Source organism: Aricia agestis, chromosome 12 (genome assembly GCF_905147365.1).
Source record: "Aricia agestis chromosome 12, ilAriAges1.1, whole genome shotgun sequence".
Classification (NCBI taxonomy): Eukaryota; Metazoa; Arthropoda; class Insecta; order Lepidoptera; family Lycaenidae; genus Aricia; species Aricia agestis.
The window spans coordinates 14,813,410-14,836,764 of record NC_056417.1 but is presented as its reverse complement, the minus strand read 5'-3'; the positions used below and the strand labels follow the sequence as shown (position 1 = coordinate 14,836,764).

Here is a 23,355-nt window from a genome sequence, read left to right as displayed (position 1 = left end):
AGACGTTGACTAAGAGCAGGACCGATTTCAAAAACTTTCCGAAGCAAAAAGCAGTTTTAAAACTCGCGACATCTTGTCTAAATGTGAAATAACTTTAGTTCAAGCACCTTTAATCTGTAGCACCACGGAAATAATGACGATAGGTATATATTATTAATCGCAACAATTTAAATGTGTATTCCACTCCACTATAAATTAGTATTGCGAATCAAAAAATCAAAAATCATCCTTTACCAATAATATGAATTCGAAAGAAAGAAAGAAAGAAAAATTTCATTTTGAAAGTGTATCAGTCCGTCTGTTACCTCTTCATGCCCAAACTGCTGGACCGATTTTGCTGAAATTTGGTATGGAGATACTTTGATTGAATATGGGAAAAGACATAGGATACTGTCTCTTTCCCGGAAAAATGTACGGCTCCCACGCCATAAACGAATTTTGACAAAATGAAGTTGCCAGCGTCCTCTGGTCTAGTCATGTTATAAATTCTTTGATAAATCGATAACACAGCAAAACATAAACGGCACATGCCATGTTAAATTAATCATCATCATCATCACAACATGGCGCATTACAGGTTAGTGCTACAAAGAAAGCACTATATCGGTTACCATGCATCATGCATGCACAATCGCCGCTGCGCACGCGCCAGCAATCAGTTGTTCAGGTCAATTCTCGGCCAGCGCGCGCTTTATTCGTTCCGATTGAAAAAACCCGCCATCTTAAAAAACCGCCAATTTAAAATCGCCATTTTTTTTTCGAAACTAGTGTTGTGCGTGAAGTGAAGTGTTAGTGCGTAGGAATGCGTGCCAGGTAAATGAATATTAATTAACACTTTCTTGAGAATAGATTTTAGAGATTGTGCTCGATTTAAACAGACATGCCAAGTTATGTTGATATTAATTATAACAGTTTTTCTGTTATTACCAGTAAATAATTGTAAACAAACTACGCTAAATAATAAACAAAGAAAAAAAACGGCCGCACTTATAAAAAATTATTTGATGAATACTTAAAACTTCAATCAAGTGGATATTTTGACTTACATCTAATATATAAAATTCTCGTGTCACAGTTTTCGTTGCCATACTCCTCCGAAACGGCTTGACCGATTCTCATTTTGTGAGCATATTGAGTAGGTCTGAGAATCGGCCAACATCTATTTTTCATACCTAAAATTATTTATATGGCAAAACAACGTTTGCCGGGACAGCTAGTAATATTATATTTTCTGAAATCCATTTGATATCCACATCCATTGAAATACATAATATATTTTCTGTAATATTCTTCACTAAATTAAAGTAAAGTAACCATTAAATATATCTGAGGTCTGAGTCCTGTCAGAAAACACCTAGAGTCCTAGAATATAAAATTCAAAATAATTTGAAGTTCTATCTCTATGCTTATCCAAACTTACTAATATTATAAATATGCGAAAGTGTGTCTGTCTGTTACCACTTCACACCCAAACCACTGAACCGATTTTACTGAAATTTGGTAAAAAGATACTTTGAGTCCCGGGAAAGGACATAGGATACTTTCTATCCGGGAAAATGTACGGTTCCCGCCATAAACGGAGTTGCGGGCGTTATCTAGTGATAAATAAATTATAAAAGTTAAGCTTACATTACTTGGTGTTAATGTACTGTCCGTCTGTCTCCAAGCTGTAACAGAACGGTAATAGCTAGAGAGGTGAAATACTTACTAAAAACAAAATAAATTAAACATTTAAGGGTACCATACAACAAACGTGATTTTTTTAACATTTTTTGCTCGGTATCAATGACCACAACAGATTGGCACCTGAAATGTTCAAAAAATACTTAGCTGTATATTATTTTATACTTTAATTGACAATAAAATTTATAATTAAGGAGGGCTCTCATACAAAAAACTTTTTTTTTGTTCTATTTTTGCTCTATAATGGTACGGAACCCTTCGTGCGTGAGTCCAATTCGCACTTGGCCGATTATTTGATATTTTGGCCTACATACACCAACGAAAAATAAGATGACGCCCTCAACCACGTAACACGTTGCACCAAAATTCGTTTATAGCGCTGGAACCGTACATTTTTTTCAGGATTAAAGTATCCTAAGAGGACTTAGGATACTTTAATACTATATATATTATATAGTATTAAAGTATACTCTGAGTCCCGGGAAAGGATTCCCGGGACTCAGGGTATCTTCATAATATGCCTGAATAGGTATCAGACAGACAGGCAGACCCACTTTCGCATTTATAATTAGTATGGATGGATTCAAAAAACTTATAATTAGAAAGTTTTTGAGATCTATAGTAACTTTTGGTAGCTTATTGACGTTATTATTTTGTAACAAACGAAAGTAGGTTAACTTTTTTTTTATATGTTAAAATTTTAATTTATGGCATGAATAGAGCATAAACAAAATTTTATTGTGACAATTATGAGACATTTAATTAAAGTGGTACTAAATTATAAATTAAGTGTGTCAAAATAAACTCACTTTTTATTGTTTATATTATTATGTAACGGACTTCCATACAACTGTGTTATAAATAAAAATAACGCCACCAAGGGTTCCGTAACATTTTAGAGCAAAAATAGACAAAAAATGTGTTTGTTGTATGGGAGCCCCTTTAATTAGTTAAGTATGTATGTAGTTTTTAATTTCAATATCTATATATTATATAAAAATGAATCCATTTTCGCGTGGCCACGAGTCACGACTCACGACACGACTCACGACATCACGTGTTGGACCGATTTTGCTGAAATTTGGCATAGATATACTTTGAGTGCCGAAGACGAACATAGGATATACGTGGGAGAGCCATGCTTTGGCACGAATGGGTCGGCTCGACGGGAGAAATACCACGTTCTCACAGAAAACCGGCGTGAAACAGCGCTTGCGCTGTGTTTCGCCGAGTGAGTGAGTTTACCGGAGGCCCAATCCCCTACCCTATTCCCTTCCCTACCCTCCCCAATTCCCTTCCCATCCCTACCCTCCCCTATTACCCTATTCCCTCTTAAAAGGCCGGCAACGCACCTGCAGCTCTTCTGATTTAATGAAACTTTTATAATTTTCGCTTAAACTATTCAATCCATTTTGATGAAATGCTCGAAATACGTTATACGGCAAAACAACATTTGTCGGGACAGCTAGTTAAAATATAAATACAACTTAATATTTTATGCTACAACAACTCCATCTGAACATAACATAAAGCCTACCTGTTGCGAGTTGCCATTATTGGTATCGAACAAAATATAAAAGCAAAGAAATCAGGTTTGTTAAATGGGAACCACTCTTAAATATTTAATTACGTATTATGTTTTAGTCATAGCCTGGAGTCACAGATGGACAGACATCAAAGTCTTAGTAACAGGGCCCCGATTTTACTAAAAATCACACTTACCTATCACTTTCAATCCAATTAATATTATAATATTAAATTACATCACTTTCAAATGACTTTGATTTTTATCAATTCGCTATGGAAATATCGCTGAATTAGAATTTTAAAAGTCATGTCAAGGGAAAATATTAACGTCTAAAATATAAATGGAGGAAGCCCCGATAACTGTTATCTCCCAAGCATGCAGCGGGAATAGTCTTGTGATTCAGGGGACTATTAACAGGACGGATTGCAAAATGACTCTAGACACAGGAGCCTCTAGAACGATAGTGAACCCAAATCTGGTAAAAGCCGCAAGAAGACACAAGAGGAGAATTAACTGTCGGCTCCTTACTGCCTCCGGTCAGCCAATACCCGTCCTGGGAGAAATGTCAGTTATACTGACTATAATTGGTACTATTTTTGTATATAACTATAAAGTTTCATGACAAACATTATTCTTGTTAAAATAATTTGATACTGATTTGAGACGTCTATTATAATATTATTATACGGGCTTTTTGCCGAAATCCTTTGTCAAATTGTTGTACCAAGATATTATTTTAAAATTTATTTATATCTATAGTTTTAGTTCGTCACGCCAAAACTTTTCTAAGTAACACTTTCGCATTTATAATGTTAGTACAGCTCGACAAGGCTTTAAATGAACGTGGCGAAAAAAGGAACTAACGCTGCCATCATACAAAAACGTCATTTTTGACAGTTCTCCTTTACCACTCAGCGTTCCCGCCCACGTTCATTTAAAGCCTTGTCGCACTTTAAAAATTACGTAGCGCATGTTTTTTTTTGTAAATTAAGGTGTAAAGACCTAAAAAGAAATAATTAATTTTTACACCTGCTGTTGTGATTACGTTTTTAAAAACGGAAACGATTTTTTCCGAAGTTGATGTATCGTTGAATAAAATATAAGGAATGGTTACGATGATTCTCTGTGATATAACTTTTACGTATAACGGATTATTATTAACGCGGAATGAATTGGTCCGTTAAAATGGATGTTATGGTGAATAAATCCTTAATTGTTCCATTCTATATCATTCACTAGTATGCACTACATGTACCTAGTACTTACTAGCTTTTTTTTTATGAAATAAGGGGGCAAACGAGCAAACGCGTCACCTGATGGAAAGCAACTTCCGTCGCCCATGGACACTCGCAGTATCAGAAGAGCTGCAGGTGCGTTGCCAGCCTTTTAAGAGGGAATAGGTTAATAGGGGAGGATAGGGATGGGAAGCGAAGGGAATAGGGGAGGGTAAGGAAGGGAATAGGGTAAACTCACTCACTCGGCAAAACACAGCGCAAGCGGTGTTTCACGCCGGTTTTCTGTGAGAACGTGGTATTTCGTGGTATAGCATGGCTCTTCCACATCTGCTCTCCTCTTGCTCTTGCTCCTATATCATCATCATCATCAGCCTATTGCCGTCCACTGCTGAACGTAGGTCCCCCCAAATAAGCGCCAACCATCCCGATCTTGGGCAGCCCTCATCCATCCGCTGCTAGCCAATCTTCAACTCGTCGGTCCAATGTGCTGCGGGACGTCCTACACTACGTTTTCCTAAGCGTGGTCTCCACTTTAACAAGTCCTATATAACCAAACCTAACATACAATTTCAATTTCTTCATTTGCAAAATGTGTGTTACACAAACTCTGGTCCCCTATTGAATTCCTCGGTGGAATTTTGAAACTTTTTATTAATTCTGAAATTTGTATAGCCTATAAATCCTATTCACAGATAAAAGCATTCGATTGGACGTAATTTTTTTTTATTGGCACTCTCACTTAGTTTCTGAGATTGTCCTCTACGTCCTCCGTTATGAAATCAGACTTTTCATTTTCCAATTTTTAGGGTTCCGTACCCAAAAGGTAAAAACGGGACCCTATTACTGAGACTTCGATGTCTGTCCGTCTGTCTGTCCGTCTGTCCGTCTGTCCGTCTGTCTGTCCGTCTGTCTGTCCGTCTGTCTGTCCGTCTGTCTGTCCGTCTGTCTGTTTGTCCCCCTGTCTGTGTGTCTCCAGCTAGACTTCTGAAATTTTTACAGATTGTGTATTTCTGTTGCCGCTATAACAACAAATACTAAAAATAAAATAAATATTTAAGGGGGCTGCCATACAACAAACGTGATTTTTTTGGCTTTTTCTGCTCGATGTCAATAATGGCAACAAGTAGGGACATGACATTTGCACAAAGACCTTAATAATATAATATGTACTTTAATAATTAATAATAATATTAAAATAAAATAAAAAATTAAGGGGGGCTCAATACAAAAAACACAATTTTTGGCCTAATTTTGCTCTATAACGGTACGGAACCCTTCGTGCGCGAGTCCGACTCGCACTTTGCCGATTATTCAATTTCGATCATAATATTAGTTTGGATTTTTACCAACGTTTGCCAGAGTGAGAAATTTTATCTGTTTGAATGCATAATATTGTGTATTTCACAGATGAACATTGTTGAACAGAGTGTAATTATTAGATTTGTCGTAATCTAAGAAACAGCAAGAACACCAGACAGTACAACTATAACATAAATAGCATCAGACAGAAAAAACTCTGTTCGTAAACCGTAACAAAACGTAAATATTAAACAAGCACGTTACTAAAACGTTACATTTTGCATTGGTTACAAGTTACAACTTTAACAGAAAGTTCTATACAAGTAAGAACATTTATTTTTAAAAATTCGTACTATTATATAAAGAGAAAAAATAACCACTGTAAGTTGCAAAAGATTGTAACTCATTACAATCTTTCATAAAATTGATAAAACCATTACAAGAACACTCTCGATTAAGTCAACTTTCAAAAAAATATAGATCGAAATCGATCCACCACAACACACACAGACAAACTAAATAATTATATTATAACATTTTTTTTTCCTAGGGGTAAAAAAAAATTAAAATAATAAGTGACCTAGAACGGAAAACTTAAAAAATTCAAATTAAATCCTATCAAAATTCACTTAATCATCGCAAAGGTCCAAATGTCATAGAAATTCCAGTCGTAAATCACAAAATGATAAGTTCCATCGAGTGTCGATAACTCGTTACAACCCTAACTTGGCGTATCTAAAGACGCCATTTTGGAAATTGGCGTAGCGGCAACATAGTCTAGCGGTTTTATAATTAACAGTTTTGTGTATCGCATATTAACACCCGGTACATAAATTTCGAAATGACTAAATGACTACAGACCGTTTACAAACTTTAAAACCGTACGGCGGAACTGTAGGGGCGAAAAACATTAAGAAGATGTCAGTGCAGGGCCTAGAGACAAGTGTCAAGCGATTATCGTAAACGCCAACAAAATGTATGGGATTTGACATTAGCAACAAAATAGCGAAACGATCACTTATGTCAAATCGCATACATTTTGTTGGCGTTTACGATAATCGCTTGCCACTTGTCTAGTAGGGTTCTGCTACTGATGGCAGTTTTGCCTCTGTTTCGCTGTGTGTTTTTAAAGTTGCCCAAATGGTAATATCATTATTACCAATTTAATACAGGGAAAACCTATAGTCTGTGGAAATTATTATTTATTACGAACCCGCACCGTCCCTGTTAAGGTCGGTACACATTGCGTCATGTTTCTTTGTCATCGACGATGGAGTATCAGTCATCACCCAGTCAAAATTGAACTTTATTTGCTAAATAAGATAGACATTGAATAGGATATATTACTGCAATGTTTTCACGCTGGAGTGTAGCACCAGCATAAACAGTAGGCAAAAAGTTTTGTTCGACGTTTGACAAAGTTTTACTGTCAGTATTCTAGATATCGTGTGCACTTCAAGCATGTCTGACTATTATTATTTAAGTGTATGTCTCCTACCTTTGTTTCTCTATATTGACAGACTTGTCGCCCGCAGTGTTGGGCTGCCTGTTTCATATTTGATTTCATATGACTCGCTTAAAAAAAATCTAAAATTCTCAACGCCTCCCGACGCGTCGCGACGTTGCAATATGATTGGCCCTCAGCCATCCTCTGAGCGCGGGCGACAGTACCAGTCTCACATAACCAGAGGTTGATATTGAAATAGTTCTAAGCGATACTGTTACATACGTAACGTGAGTCCGACACGCACACCGCGATACACTTCACTACACTGGAGGTTGTGGTGTATATCAAGTAATAATATAACACTATCAAGTAGGTATTAAAAGTATATTAATGATGTTTAAAGGCATTGTGATGTTACTCAGTGCCAGCTCCGAGAAATCAGTACCTAGCTAATGGACCTCGCCTGACTGTCACAAAGTACACTCCTAACGCAACATCTTTATAATTTCTTAAGCGCGGAATAAGTAGGTGCTATCTTTGTTTTAATCTGGTAAAAAGGCTATTTCCAAATTATCAAAGCCCTTAGCCATGATGCCAAATGTGCTCTGTCAAATTCGAAAATTTAATGCTATTGATGAATACATCTTTGTAAAGAGCTTTTTGAGTGTCTTCTAAATACATATGGCAGACATAAGAAGGAAAACTCCTGAAAAACGAGAACAAGTAACTGCATTGTAAATTATAAATGGCGGCTATACATTAGTACAGTAGAAACCATCGTTTGCATAATATTCACATTAACAGCGAGTACCGATTAACAACAAGGAAGGAACTATTGACAAAACTCTTTCCGCGAGTGGTGGCGTGCGGCCCACTTGCCCGCTCTAGCTTGGCCGTGAGCGGGACGTCGCAGACTAATGATAAAATAAATAATTTGGAATGATAAATAATTATACTAATATGAAAAATCGTCATGAATACTGTCTTTAAGGCTGGTTTTAGTCATACGCCTACCACACGCGCAGCGTCGTCACTGATGGGCCCAGATGTATGAAACTCTAGGAAGCGTTGTATAACGCGTACATAACAATGGTTCCTCTAAAAATGTACGCTATACACACAGCAATGTATCTTGTAATCAATCAGTCGAAATGATACAAGAAATGAGAATTTTCCTGCCTTGCTATATTTACTACCTCATTCAAGCTATGACAATAACATCAAAGTTATGATAATCACAGTGATAAATAAGTAGTTATGATGATCACAATGACGATGACAGTGATGATCATAACAAGTTGACAGTAATTAAACGAGTGAGCCAGTTAATTGTAGAAACTGGAAGTGCATTTTCACCGCAGGGACTTTCACACTTAGGTCCGGGTGTTACGCAGGGGACTCCTCTAGGACTATAGTCTTTTAATGAAAATAATGATGTTATGAGAAAACAATAATATTATGGTCATCGTGTTTATTTACTCTCTTAAATTGACTTTGAATCTTTGTAGAAATAGATCAAAGCACAAGAGTGCAGTTTACTAGAAAAGTAGAGTTAAATTTAGAGCTATTTGTATTTAGACCAACATGTTATACTGATTTGTATAAATTTATAATATAAGCAAGTCGTTTAGGAAGAAAATTAGATTATAAATAGACATAAAACACACGTACCATTAAGCAGCAAAGAATAAAAATATACCTATGCTAGCTGCAGAAGTATACTTATGCACAATTTTATGAACAACTATATTTTTTTATGAAATAAGGGGGCAAACGAGCAAACGGGTCACCTGATGGAAAGCAACTTCCGTCGCCAATGGACACTCGCAGCTTCAGAAGAGCTGCAGGTGCGTTGCCGGCCTTTTAGAGGGAATAGGGTAATAGGGGAGGGTGGGGATTGGAAGGGAAGGGAATAGGGGAGGATAGGGAAGGGAGTCGGGCCTCCGGTAAACTCACTCACTCGGCGAAACACAGCGGAAGCGCTGTTTCACGCCGGTTTTCTGTGAGAACGTGGTATTTCTCCGGTCGAGCCAGCCCATTCGTGCCGAAGCGTGGCTCTCCCACGTATACTATGTTGTTACAAGCACCGTGTAATAACAAACATATAAATTAAAGCGCGCTAGGTGGCTGTATATCTTCCCCACAATAAGCTATAAATTGTTATCGAACCGTTTCCTGAAATTACACTATACAATGCTGTTTTTGTATTTTTCGCTTTGAATACTTCCTACCAATAAAATATTCACTCTATTTGTTACAGATATTGTCCGTATTTCGTACTAATAATATAAATGCAAGAGTTTGTCCGTTACGTCTTCACGCCTAAGCCGCAGAACCGATTTTGCATGAAATTTGGTATGAAGATACTTTCAGTCCCGGGAAAGGACATAGAATTCCTTTTTATCCCAAAAATATGGTGGCATCTCAATAAAAGAATTTTGACGCAACGTTGCATCAACCAGTCATTTATAAAAACAACCATACCTGCATATTTACAAGGTCTAACAAGATAGAATAACGGAAAATATCGGTTAAGTCTTAAAATGTAAATGTTCTAACGGACGTATGGTGTTGAACTATAAAAATGTTTACAACTAACGCTATTACTTTGCACCATTATCAATCAAATGTTGCTTTCTCTTTTATGGGACACCTCATAATAACTAGCACCCATATTATAACCGTAGGTTTAATTAACTAAGATTAAATTGGTCTGAGTGTAAAGGCCAGGCCACAACACTGCGTTGCGGCGTCGTATCGCAAAAACAACATCGCACAGAAAGGCGCAACGCAAAAATTTCTTATAGCATAGCACTCTTTACATCGGAAATTTTCACGATGCGTTCTGCGGTGTCGTAGATTTATACGATGCGACGCCGCAACGCAGTGTAGTGACCTGGCTCTAAGGGCCTGTCCACATATTATCCACGTCACGATACGTTGACGTGACGTGTAAATTTACGTCAACGTAACGTAAATGCACGTCTTTTTTATTCTCTTTCTCCGTTTTCAACAATAGCAAAAGCAGAATACATATTGTGCGGTCCACATCTAGTTTTACAAGGCATGGTGACGCACAATGTTGCTATATCGTGACTTGCATTTTACGTTACGTTAACGTAAATTCAGCGTCAGCGTACCGTGCCACGTTCCCGCACCGTTCCACGTTGATGACGTCGTGACACGGAGATGTGGACAGGCCCTTAGTTCACAAACAACGTTTTGAAATGAGCCATCAAAACGAACCATATTTGTTGCTCGTTTGCAATCATTCGCGACTAAAACTTGAGAACGACTGAACCGATTTACCGAATTTTAGTCTTGAAAGTCCTGGAAGTACAAAGAGGGCAATAGGTGAAAAATTTGGGAATTAAGTGATACTATGAAGTTCACGGGTCATCTGGTATTTTTATACAGGATGTAATAAAACTAAGTGACAATACTTTAGGGTGTGTATGTGCCCCATATTATATAGAGTTAACTGTGGTATTAGCAGCTGCGCTGAAAAAGAAAATTTTATTTGCGCTCCAGTGCTATGATTTTGCCCATACAAAAGTTTAAAAAAGTTACTTTTTTAGCGCTGTTACTTGATCAGTAAATTCTTAACTGACACACACATTCTTTCATTTTTCTTCATAAATCATAAATATAAATAAAGTTAAATGGTTTTTTGTATGCAATAAACTGTAAAAAAATATATACATACCCTAAAAGTAATTATCAGTTTGTTTTGTTATATCCTTTATAATTACAGCAGTAGTCCAACCACGATAGTATGAAATCATTACCCAGAGAGAGTATGAAATTTTGGAACTCTCATATGTTGGACCATAGTGTGTTGACAGTAAGACGGCAGTAAGTTTCAGATATTGAGTATCAACTCGATGACGCGAGAGAAAATCCTAGATTTTCACTTTGACCATAGATATAGGAATACATCTAAGATACTGCTCATATTAAGATATCGTTAGAATTAAAGAAAATATGGACGCTGTTAAGCATTATAATATTGTTATATGAAGAAAAAAATACGTATTGAGTTATGAATGCTGTCAAAAATAACGAAACAAAAAAAAATGAAATTGAATACACAAAAGCTTAACAGCGACCATATCATAAAAAGCAAAATATAAACTTCTAAAATTAAATTTAAACTAAGCAGAAGGAAGCTTTATTATTATTATTTTAAAACTTGATGTGAGTTTATCTGAGACTCCTGTAAGATTTATCAGAACCGACCTCCTCCTCTCCTAATACCACGCGAAATTTGTGGTCTTAGGAATTTTCCTCGATTAAACCCAAAAACTGAAATAATTTTAAAAAATTAAATAAGTTCAAATAATATCAGTTACATTAATATCAGTAGAAAAAGAACAACAATTAAATACTTTAATACTGAAAACCAGTTATATAAACTGCTTGCTTCACTGGTTACCGTTTACTGTAGACCATCAGAGTGGAATGATTAATACAATTCCATAAAATATGCATATCATCTAGACTTCATTAAATCTAGAGATAGCTCTCAGATAAATCTGTCAATACTCAATAGCCACTTTATGTGCTTTACTTTCTAATAAAATTAATTAATAAAATATAAGACTATTTAATAAGAATATTTAATTTAAAAATGCACTACTTTTATGTATTCTTCGTATAATCATCATCGAATCATCAGAAGTCACTTTCAGCGAATCGTAGCTATCGTTTAGAAGTTTTCAAATAATATTATATTATAACTAGCTGTTGCCCGCGACTTCGTCCGCGTGGACTTCAGTTTATAGCGCGCGATGTCAACAAAATTGGTGTCAAAAGCTTTTATAAAAAAACCCTGGTACCCATTAAATCAATACAGCTGTGCAGTGTGCAAACAATAAGTACTTCATTTTTGTATGTTAAACTTTATATATTATGCCAAATTTTAAAGCTTATTTAGCCCCCCAATTACACAACTTTACCCATAAACTATTTATCATTGATAGGTTTAGCCCCAATTTCACCAACGTCTGTTAGTGTTAACAGCTTGTTAAAATATCCTGTCTTCTCTTTCATTCATATGAAAAACGAAACAGCTAACGTGATACTAATTCGAGCATTAACTTTAACAGTCGTTGGTGAAATTTGGTATTAAGGTTACGTCACTGCCTGCACAGATAAAGTACTGAGTTATTTAATACCGTAGAATAGATATAACAATCGAAAAAAATCGAGACTTAAATGTAAGATGATACCACCTCTTATAGAAAGACTTTTGAGCAAGCGTCAGCGCGATGTAGAAGACGCACGGCGCCATCTATTATGAATTTTTTGAACAAATTTACGACCCTTACAACCCTTTTTTCCAGTAAAAAAGTAGCCTATGTCCTTTCTCAGGCTTTAGACTATCAGTATACAAAATTTCATTACAATCGGTTCGGTAGTTTTGGCGTTTGGCGTGAAAGCGAGACTGACAGACAGAGATACTTTCGCATTCATAATATTAGTACAGATTATGTGCACACTGCACAGCTGTTTTTGGGTATTTTGATTAATTAAGAGGATTCCACACCGCCCTTTTTTCCATACAAACGTTGTCCCCTGTTTCCTCCCTGGATAATGCTAGTAGAGTTATATTTTTTTTCCTGAATATCTACGGCCACTAATACAATGTCCCTATGTTTTATTTTTTTTTTCATAATTTAATTATTAAATAAGATATGAACGTTCAAAAACCCAAAAAAATGGCCAGATTTTCCACTGTGTTCAAACGTCCAGAAAACAGATTTGGCTAGATTATACAAAAAAAGCAAAACATAGGAACACAGCTCAAGCCTTTTTTTAATCTTTAATGAAAAAAGTACTTAAATCGGTTAAGTTTTGGAGAAGGAATCAGGGGACAACGAATCGTTGATTTTCTGGATTTTCTGCAGTTGTCTCTATCGCGTTCTGCGGTATAGGCTTGAGGTAAGGGAGACAGCTATAGATATTACACGTACTTTTTTTTCATTTCTCTAGCCGCTGTTGTATCCTCTTAAGGGCCGCGCTACACCGGAATGGCAGCGGCGAGGCAAGCACTTTCAGCGCTGCCATTCCGGTGTAGCGCGCTGCGCGGCCCTAAGAGGGGTACCACTTACCAGGGTTTTAAAAAGTTTTTAAATTTGACACAAATTTTGTTGACACCGCGCGCTATAAACTAAAGTCCACGCGGACGAAGTCGCGGGCAACAGCTAGTTATGAATAAAAACAATAATATATAATAAAGTAGGTATGATTAGTTCTGTTATAATAATGAAGTAAAAAAATAAAGCGCCATCTGTTTTCATATATTAGAATTAAAATGTTGATTGCTGATTGCATTGATATATTTTCTGGATGGAATATAGGCCAACACAACACACTCGAACTCCTTAGAAATGCAGTAGGAGTTCTATAAGATAAGATAGATTGATTATTATTATAGCAAGTGATAACATTATTAAACATAATATTCTAACGTATTAAAAACTATAAACAAAAACATAACAACTAATAAGTATGATTAGTTCTATGTTACAACGAAGTAAAAAAATAAAGCGCCATCTGTTGAATCGTATTAGAACTAAAATGTTCATTGCATCGCGTCGATATATTTCTGGATTTTTTATAATATTACACATAAAATATATTTAAGATTTTTGAAATATTATTTTAATACACATCCAAGACCCAGGAACATTAAAAACTTTTTGTTCCGCCTGCGGGACTCGAACCCAGGACCCCCGGGATGAGCGCTGGTCACGCGCAATGCGAAGTAATTTTCATCGATATTTTCATGGAAATAAGATATTTTCCCACATCGAAATGTAGCCTATGTCCTTTCTCAGACTCTAGAATAACTGTGTACAAAATTTCATTGCAATCGGTTCAGTAGTTTTGGCGTGAAAGCGAGACAGACAGACAGACAGACAGACAGACAGACAGACAGACAGAGATACTTTCGCATTTATAATATTAGTATAGATAACCCGCAAAAGTTCGTGATAACTTTTGCGGGTTATAATATTTCTAAGACCTCAGTTATTTGGTCAAGCTATGTCAAGTTAAAGTTGGCCGTATATTGTTGGCTGGGCTTGACATAACCGGATCAAATTACATAATTTATAATATCTGCCTACGAATTAATTTCTACGGTACAAAGTTAGTCGTTTAGCTGATATTTGCGAGACCTAGTATATCCCAAAACCTGTACATTTTGGGGTTTACGAAAAAACTATCACGCCTATTGATTTGTGCTTTAACATAGTAATTTTTAGATGCGTTATCATCAGTCAGTCAAGGTGCCCTCACAAAGCTCGGCTTTTAGCTAGTTTGAGCCTGTCTACGCTTTTAATAAGTCTATAACTCGACGTACACAGTGAGTATTTGTCCAAACCCCAATAACATCTTATATTTTAGGATCTCGAAAACACCACAAGCAAAATATTTCTGTAAAATAAATGTAGAAAATATAAACATTACGAGTATGTTACGATGTTCGTTGGTTGGAATCTTGTTTGCGTAAACCGTATAATATTTTTCCAGGACATACTTATGCCCTGTGTCATTTGACTGGGACTCAAAGAATCTCCACACTCCAAAGATACAAAATTTTACTAAACCGTTTCAGCACTCAGGAGTGCTTAAAGAAGTAGGTAACAGACAGAAATATTTATAGATATTGAGAGTTCGCTCTTTAACCGATTTAAAAAAAGAAAAAAGATTCTGGCTGTGGATTTTGTTGCACACATAAAGCAAGCAATAGTATTATTTAATCAAGATATATTTTATAATAACTCCCATCCCATTCTCTAGCTAGGTAAAAGCAATCAATAAGTATCCTATACTTAGGCACTAAGTAGTTTATAAGACCTAATCACACCCCTAAGACGGATGCTGGTCTAGACCACCCAGGCTATCATTATAACAGTTCGTATAATCATTAACGATGCCATGGCCCAAAAAACATCGTATCATTAAAAGCGTCAACATAATCACGGGGTTTTAATGATTTATTGACAGCAAAAACCCTATGAGATGTAGGTTTAATTATTTGTCATGATGAAAAAGTTTTTAATTTACAAAAAGCAAAACCGATTAACATAGGGACATAGAGCTAGGAATTCGCACACTTGTTGTACCTTACGGATACACTTTTTATGATTAAGATAATAAGGAGGATTTTGTCAAAATTCTACCAAAATGGAACTTAAATATACGATTGAATTTAACCTCTTGCACGTTGGGGAATCGGTAGGAAAAATGGAAAAATTTGAATGGGTATATTGTTTAAAGCGATATAAATTACAAATATATAAAAAAAACATAAATTATACACCTTATTGTAAAAGAGGAACAAAAATAATAATTAATATAAAATACCTTAATCGTGTGAATTAATAAACAATAATTATTTTCCAGCATACGTCCTCTCGCTTCGAGCGCTGATCGATAAATGACCGAATTCGAAATTCAAAATGGGCGGCGTGCACAGCAGCGCCAACAGCCGGAAGTGGGCGCGGGAGCACCAACATGCGGAGAGCTCCAGGGTGCTGTTCCTGCTGTACCTGGTGCACAGGACATGGAACGTGCTGATGGAGCATGTGGAGACGAAGAGCGCCAGGTTAGTTGTAATATGTTTAGCCTTGCGGGTAATATATCGATTTGTAATGTAACCGAATTCAAATTATTGTCTGACAGGGTATAATAATTTTGAAACTAATATTATAGCGATTGTGAAGTAGACCCATGATCCAAGGAGTAGTTTTACTATAAGTGCTTTTGCACTCTGCTTAAGACATGCATGATGCATAACAAAGATTTGGGATTCTGATTCGGGGACCCTGATAAAAAAGTGTGGCACTCGGAGACTGCCGCGGTACAGCTATTACATGGCATTTTTATGCAATTAATTCGCAAAAGTCTAGTCGCACGCACACAAATACCGCGCTGAAGTCTGGCAACGTGGCACCACCACGGGTGTTAGGTTTTTTGTTACGGAATTTATTGATTTAGTCTAAAGCGATGTAATAGATGAAAAACTATGCAAAAGCTTAAAAGCTGTATAAAATATGGGTCTCCAACTAAACTCTACCAGACCATAACGCTACCATAAAAAACCACTTAAGTTAATTAAAACAAACATATATTTAACCTGATTAATGTCCTACTAATTTACATTAATGCTAAGAAGCTTCCAATATCATCAAAGCTTGACAGGTTTTCTGAACTGTGCCATACTAGTAAACTAGTTCCTAAGTATGTCCTACATGTTTTCACCTGGAGCTAACTACGGTTTTACAATGAAAGTTCAACACTTAACTGTAGTTAAAGAACTGCACGTCGATATATTCAAGGTAGAATATAGTACAGTAATTGAAGGCAAAAATCAGGTACAACCTCCGATTTTGTTGAACCTCTATCGATTTGGATAAAAATTTGGGATTAAGTACGTTAAACCCTTTACTTTTAATGTGACATACGCTCGTATTGCGCTTTGTGTTTTAGGGGTGAAATCCACCCCTTTTGTTAAAAATAGAAAAATTCAGATTTCCTAATCGCGCGTTCGGCTTAAGGCTAGATAGGCTAGAAATAACGATATATTTTGACCTCGCTACATTTTTTATAGTACCTGCATGGTAGGGGCAGAGGGCGTAGATAGTATTCCTGTGCGTCAACTAGATGGCTTTATTTGAGAATAAACCGATGCGTTGTTAGTATTTCTGGGCGTAAATAGATGGCTTTTTCTTAATAGTTTTTTGAGTGTATATTATGTATTATAGCGGCTCCACATGACGGGCCAGTATAGTGGCCCATCATGTGGCATATACAGGTTTTTTGAACATGAGAAATAACTTCGTTCCATTCGGGTGTCCCTTGACACCTCTCAAGTTTTTGTTATCACAAAAAACGTGCGGTTCCCGGTCAAGAAAATGCTTGAAGTCACGGGCATTTAGTCTACTAATAATATATATATATATATATATATATATATATATATATATATATATATATATATATATATATATATATATATATATATATATATATATATATATATATATATATATATATATATATATATATAATAACATACATATATATACACATAAAATGTTATAACTTAACAACGTATCACTAACTATAAATACTATAATTTAAGTAACTTGACTCTATAATCTTAAAAGCTATTTCCAGACTAATTTCCGTCGAGGAAAATTGCAAAATTAATAAATAATTTCTCTTTATTAAAATATACTTTAGATGAAAGCTGGATTCATTAATCTCATGAAGCATGATCATTATTAAAACGAAATAAAACCCGCATTTAATGTTAAGGTATTTAGATATAACTATTATATTGTGTGTGTGTGTATTATTTATAGTTTAGTGGAGGTTTAGAGGATGGTGTTTAAATTAAGGTTGTTCTCAAAATGGACGCGATACTGGACACAGATGGGAGAGAAACTTAATTTATTTTTATTTATTTAAGTCAGTCATCTTGGCCCATATTATAAATACCTTATAGACTAACATACATACACTTATACTAAAACTAACACTAACACTAAACACTTTGTCTGCGACGGCCGACGTGGGGCGCGACGTGTTCGGAAGTCGTCCTCGGAACCTCCTGTAGACGTCTCAAATTATTATTAAATTATGCTTCATAATATGTCTAATACTTTCGTGTTTCGTGCTTCGCACTGAAACGAGACGAGCTATGAACCCTGAGTTAACTATTTTTATTTGACGCAAAAGCCTAACTTTAAAAAAAATGATTCTTTTTATAAATATTTTCGTTTTATTAATTCCCCAATTGAAAATGAACTCTAATACGTTGCAACACGGTTCCAGATGGCGCGGCTCGCACACAGTACCTAGCTCGGCGGCGGCGGGTCGCAGGTTCGACTCCGTCAGCCTGTCCTCGTGCTCCTCCTGCAGCTGCCAGGAGGACTGCTCGCAGGACTGTGTCAGGTGGGCTTATTATCTATACTTAAATGAGGCTAAACCGATTTTTCCTCTTTACACCATGCTGGTTCCATCGAGGAAATTAGGTACTGCAAGCAGTTTGTTCCCCAGAGAGAGAATATCTTCAACCCACACCGTTCTGTTTTTGGCACAATATGTAATAATGCGCACATCAAAATCACAATACGAATCATCTTCTGATGAACTATCTAGTAAATCTAATAGCAAGTAACACGAAGGGCCATAGTATTGCAATGTTAAAAATAAGAACAGCCTGTATAACACCTTAGCAGCTGAAAAGTGTGTCAAGCGAGGTGTATACCATTGAAATGTAGGGAAAGATACATTAATTTACCTGTTGTGTGTGTGACAAATTAAGATAATTTAAAGCTATACATTCCGGGATGTAAATGTATATTAATAATTAATATACATTACCTGCTCTGTGTGTGAAACCCCTAAAGCTGTGATCGGTCGGATGGGTTTGACTTAATGCGACCAAATTACAAGTAGGTCCGTAATCTGCCTAGGAATCCGCTTCTCTAGTAGTACTTCTGTACCTTCTTGTGTATAATAGTTAAATGATTAAGTGTGTATGGCTGTCTGTCATCATAATACTAAAACTTTACCGATCTTTCTATTCTGCATCGTTCTATTCTATCTTCATGCTAGGTACTCATCACGCCCGTTCAAGAGTTCACCGTTTTGAGATCCTTCTTGTTCTTTTACAATTAACCCATCAATCCCCAAGCGCCAGCAGACTGCCGCATAATAATTGAAAATCTATTGTGTCTACGATACCCACGATGGAGGTGTTTTAATCATGCTAAAGAACACTTCAAGTTAAAGAACAGAAAATCGCTTTGGTCGTTATTATAGTGTACCAGCTTCACCTGTGTACAATATTTATCTATTTAATTTCTCTTTTTACCATATTAATCGAATCTTTTTTGTATCTTTCAGGTAAGTCGATGCACTTCAAGAGCAAGTAGAAGGCTCTGCTCTACAAAATATGCGACGCGGGCACTGAAATTGCATGTGACGTGTGAACAAGACGGATTTCGTAAAAGGAAGATTTTTTTTACCAAACATCTTTAAACTTCTTTGCTACTTTTACTGTCACTATATTACTTTACACCTTCCTACTTTACTACAAGTCCTATAGGTACCTATCAGGTGCAACATTGTTTGGCTGTTCTGTATCTTTATCTACATACTTCGTAGTAATTTCTGCCTACAGGCATGGGCGTACCCAGGGCAGCTGCTCCCTCCCCCTGGAAGTTAAAATAAACGTCAATTTTCCTGGCAAGTGGGAATTAAAAACGTGTTACCTACTCTGCGCAAAATGAAGTGTTGAAAATAAAATATTTTTCAGTCATATTAATAAAATAATTTTTCATGATTTTTTATTTCAAGATACTTACTGGAATAACCATATTCTCGAAACCACTATGAGCTGCCCCTAGCTGAAATCCTGGGTACGCCCATGCCTACAGGCTAATATTTAGATTCAATTTTAAATAACTAAAGCTTATTTTCAAACCTTCATACTTTATTTCAAAGATAAAATTCTTTTTTCGAAAAGATATTTTGTCTTGAAATTAACCTCTTTTCGTCAGCTACATATTAATTAAGTCGGTTATTTAAACAATTTAGTTAGATTACTGACAATTTATTCTGATTCAAAGGGGTAAAGTCAAAAGTATTTAATTACGAACCTTATTGCAGGTTCATTTTATATGATAAGAAAAAATGTAATATTGTTACTTTAAATATTTTAACAGACGATTACAATAATATAATCTACGTGGGAGAGCCATGCTTCGGCACGAATGGGCCGGCTTGACCGGATAAATACCACGTTCTCACAGAAAACCGCCGTGAAACATCGCTGTGTTTCACCGAGTGAGGGAGTTTACCGGAGGCCTAATCCCTACCCTATTCCCTTCCCTACCCTCAACTATTCCCTTCCCTTCCCTTCCCTACCCTCCCCTATTCCCTCTTAAAAGGCCGGCAACGCACTTGCAGCTCTTCTGATGCTGCGATTGTCCATGGGCGACGGAAGTTGCTTTCCATCATGTGACCCGTTTGCTCGTTTGCCCCCTTTTTCATAAAAAAAAAAAACTTCTTTATTGTACTGGGTGCTTGCATATTACATAACCTCGGGTCAAAGTAAGGTAGGTAAGTATAAAATACAGTATACTGTGATATAGCACAAGTTGCACAACTGCACTTTACCCTACCCTAATGCTTTAGGGTGTATATATTATTATGTTCCTTATATTATACAGTTCATTATGCAAGTATGAGAGAGTAATCTTTATACTTTTGTATGGGAAAACTTATGACCCTGGGATGGCTGCCTATAATACAGATTACAAAAAAATATAATATTATAATTGTTTTTATAGGTATTAGTTAAATCTCCTTTTCTTTTTAAAAAGTGCTGTTTTTACATAAATATTATTGTAAGTACTGCCCAGCGCACGCGCATTTTTTGTTCTTACAAAAATCCTGATCGTAGTTTTCACTTGTCTGCACTAACTGTAAGGGTCTGCTCACACCTTTTAAAACACGGTTATCAGTATGAGCTGCCCCTCGTCGAGTTCTCTATGTAAATACTAGATGTAATATAAAAGTGTAATCCATTAGCCTGTCCGCGGAAGATCTGCAATACCATTCGCTAATGAATGCGGATTTTGATAAGTGATTACATTTCTAAATTGATATTCACTTAAATTCACTATTAAGTTAATATTTTAAGGGCCTGTTTCAGCACTTTCTGATAAAGTGCCTAATAGGCTATACACATCTTTTTTGACAGATTCTCCATACTTGATCTGTCAAGTTAATTCGTGGATAACCTTATCAGGAAGTGGTGAAACAGGCCCTTAAAGTGTAAATGTAAGGCTTCTCCAACTGATTAATTCATATGATTGCATCGGACGTCGGTCATAAGCAAAAGTAGAGAGGTTGCATAAAATAGTTAAGTTGTATTATAAGAATGTTATTATTAGATAAAATAATGAAGTAATAAATGAGCACCACAAGTTCGAACTTCTACCCCCCCCCCACAAACAATAAAATGTGCGTATTTCTGTGCAGTAGGAATTTGTACTTTTTTTTTTAAAGGTATTTGTATTTACGTTCTAGCCTATTATATGATACATATAAAGTTTTGACTTTTGTTTATAACTTTATATTTACAATACTGAAACTTTCCCCATCTGGTCTACGTTATTCAGTATCTACAGTAGTACTCGTAACCAATTGGCACAGAAGCTTCGTTGTACACATTTTTGTGAAACTTTTGTTGTAATGAGCTGCACCCCGTTTTGTTCTAAAGTTTCTTGGTATGGGCGCAGTGTCAGCGTTTTGATAAATGCTTAGTTTTTTATTATACGATCACTAATAAATAACAAATAGGAGAATTAAATCAAAATTTAATACCTAGTCCTATTAATTGTTGTTTTATTAGTGCTCCTAATAAAAAACTAAGCGTTTATCATACTTATTTGTACTGAACCGTCGACTATTTTTATTGTGAATGAATGCTGAGATCCTTGGCGTTACGTACGTGGGAAAAAAATACTCTTTTGAGTATTATATTTAGGAACCACTGAAGGAATTTATAGTTATTTGGGACCATAACCTCTATTAAAAATTACAATAATAATAATAAAATTACTGAGCGTAATTTAATTTAAAAAGTTTTGTAAATATAAGTTATCTATATAAGTAGATGTCACCCGTCACTTTGCTGTTATTCGTTTTCCACGGAAGATAAGAAAAACCGTATTTTTAAGGGACAAACATTATTATTTATCTTTTCGTGAAGAAGTATGAGTTAGACGAACAAACAGACACTTTCGTACTTCTCGCTAACACTGGCACCCCGCCTCGCCCACATTCACAGGACAAAAACAATGAAATTCTTTGCTAAAAACATTGTGTACTTAGCTGTAGCGGGAAGCGGGCTGGAGGTGCGGTAGATAACGAGTTTTTTCAACATTGGGTTAAGAATGATGATATAGATAGAAATTGCTTCTCGCTAGCACTGGCATCCCGCCCCGCCCGAATTCACAAGGCAAGAACAATTAAATTCTTTGCTAAGACGCTGTGTACTTAGCTGTAGCGGAAAGCGGCTGGAGGTCCGGTAGATAACGAGTTGTTTTGAACATTGGGTTAAGAATTATAAAGATACAGATAGAAATCGCTTCTCGCTAGCACTGGCAACCCGCCCCGCCCGCATTCACAAGGCAAGAACAATTAAATTCTTTGCTAAGACGCTGTGTACTTAGCTGTAGCGGAAAGCGGGCTGAGGTCCGGTAGATAACGAATTGCTTTGAGATGAGCATTCCGGAAATATTCTAGTGTCTTATTAAAACGTGCGGCGGTGGAAATGCATGCTGTATTATCCTTTCAGCGTTTTAAGCTTACTTTTAATATTATAACCTCCGATAAAACAGAGGAGTGTTATAACTTATAAGTTTAACTTGTCTGTCTGTGTCTGTGTGTATGTTCATTCGAATTCGACTTAGTTTTCTTGTTTAAAACGTAATCGAGAGTGTTTTTAGATCAAGAATCAATCACCATCAGCTCGCTCACGGATGAAAATTTTCTTTTACATTTTTATTTCCTCACTCCTGTTTGATTCACACGAGCGTAATTTTGTGAGTCATTGATTTGTATCAAAAGATATTTACGCGACCGAAATTCTGCGACTCACAACTCACAAATTACGCTCGTTTGGCTTCACCCTTAACTACTTTCTTCTGAGGAACTTAGATAATAGGAAAATAATATGTAATATATAGATAATATTTCGAGTAATTACATAACAACTAGTATGTTAAGAATAAATAATAATTAAAAAAATTAAAATAAGTATATTTTAGTGTTGTATGAGTAATGTTGTGTGTACACTGTGAGGTTTCCTAACTATGTCATATTATTTCTTTAATCGTGAAAACCTGTCATTGGCTTTCTTTTTCTATAATGTTGTTTCTATTGTATTGTAATTTAAGGCTGTTGGTTTTCCAAAATAAATAAATAAATAAATATTAACATTATATCACATAAGACGTTTAAATGAAAATATATTATGAGCAAGCACAAGTTAAACAAGAAACTCCTTTACGTGTGTACCTACACTTGAACCTGTACTTGTTCGCGGGTTGTAATTAGTAGGTATGTGG

At 35.9% G+C, this 23,355-nt stretch overlaps 1 protein-coding gene across 1 annotated transcript in view; it reads left to right on the top strand.

The window, feature by feature from the left end:
- The first annotated feature begins 679 nt into the window (after positions 1 to 679).
- Positions 680 to 23,355, top strand: part of LOC121732470 (spindle pole body component 110) — a 113,121-nt gene continuing 90,445 nt past the window's right edge. The window contains exons 1-3 of the mRNA XM_042122351.1: positions 680 to 813; positions 15,608 to 15,809; positions 18,044 to 18,163. Of these exons, the coding sequence (XP_041978285.1) occupies positions 15,664 to 15,809; positions 18,044 to 18,163 (266 nt within the window). The 5' untranslated portion in view covers positions 680 to 813; positions 15,608 to 15,663. The remainder of the gene's footprint in view (positions 814 to 15,607; positions 15,810 to 18,043; positions 18,164 to 23,355) is intronic.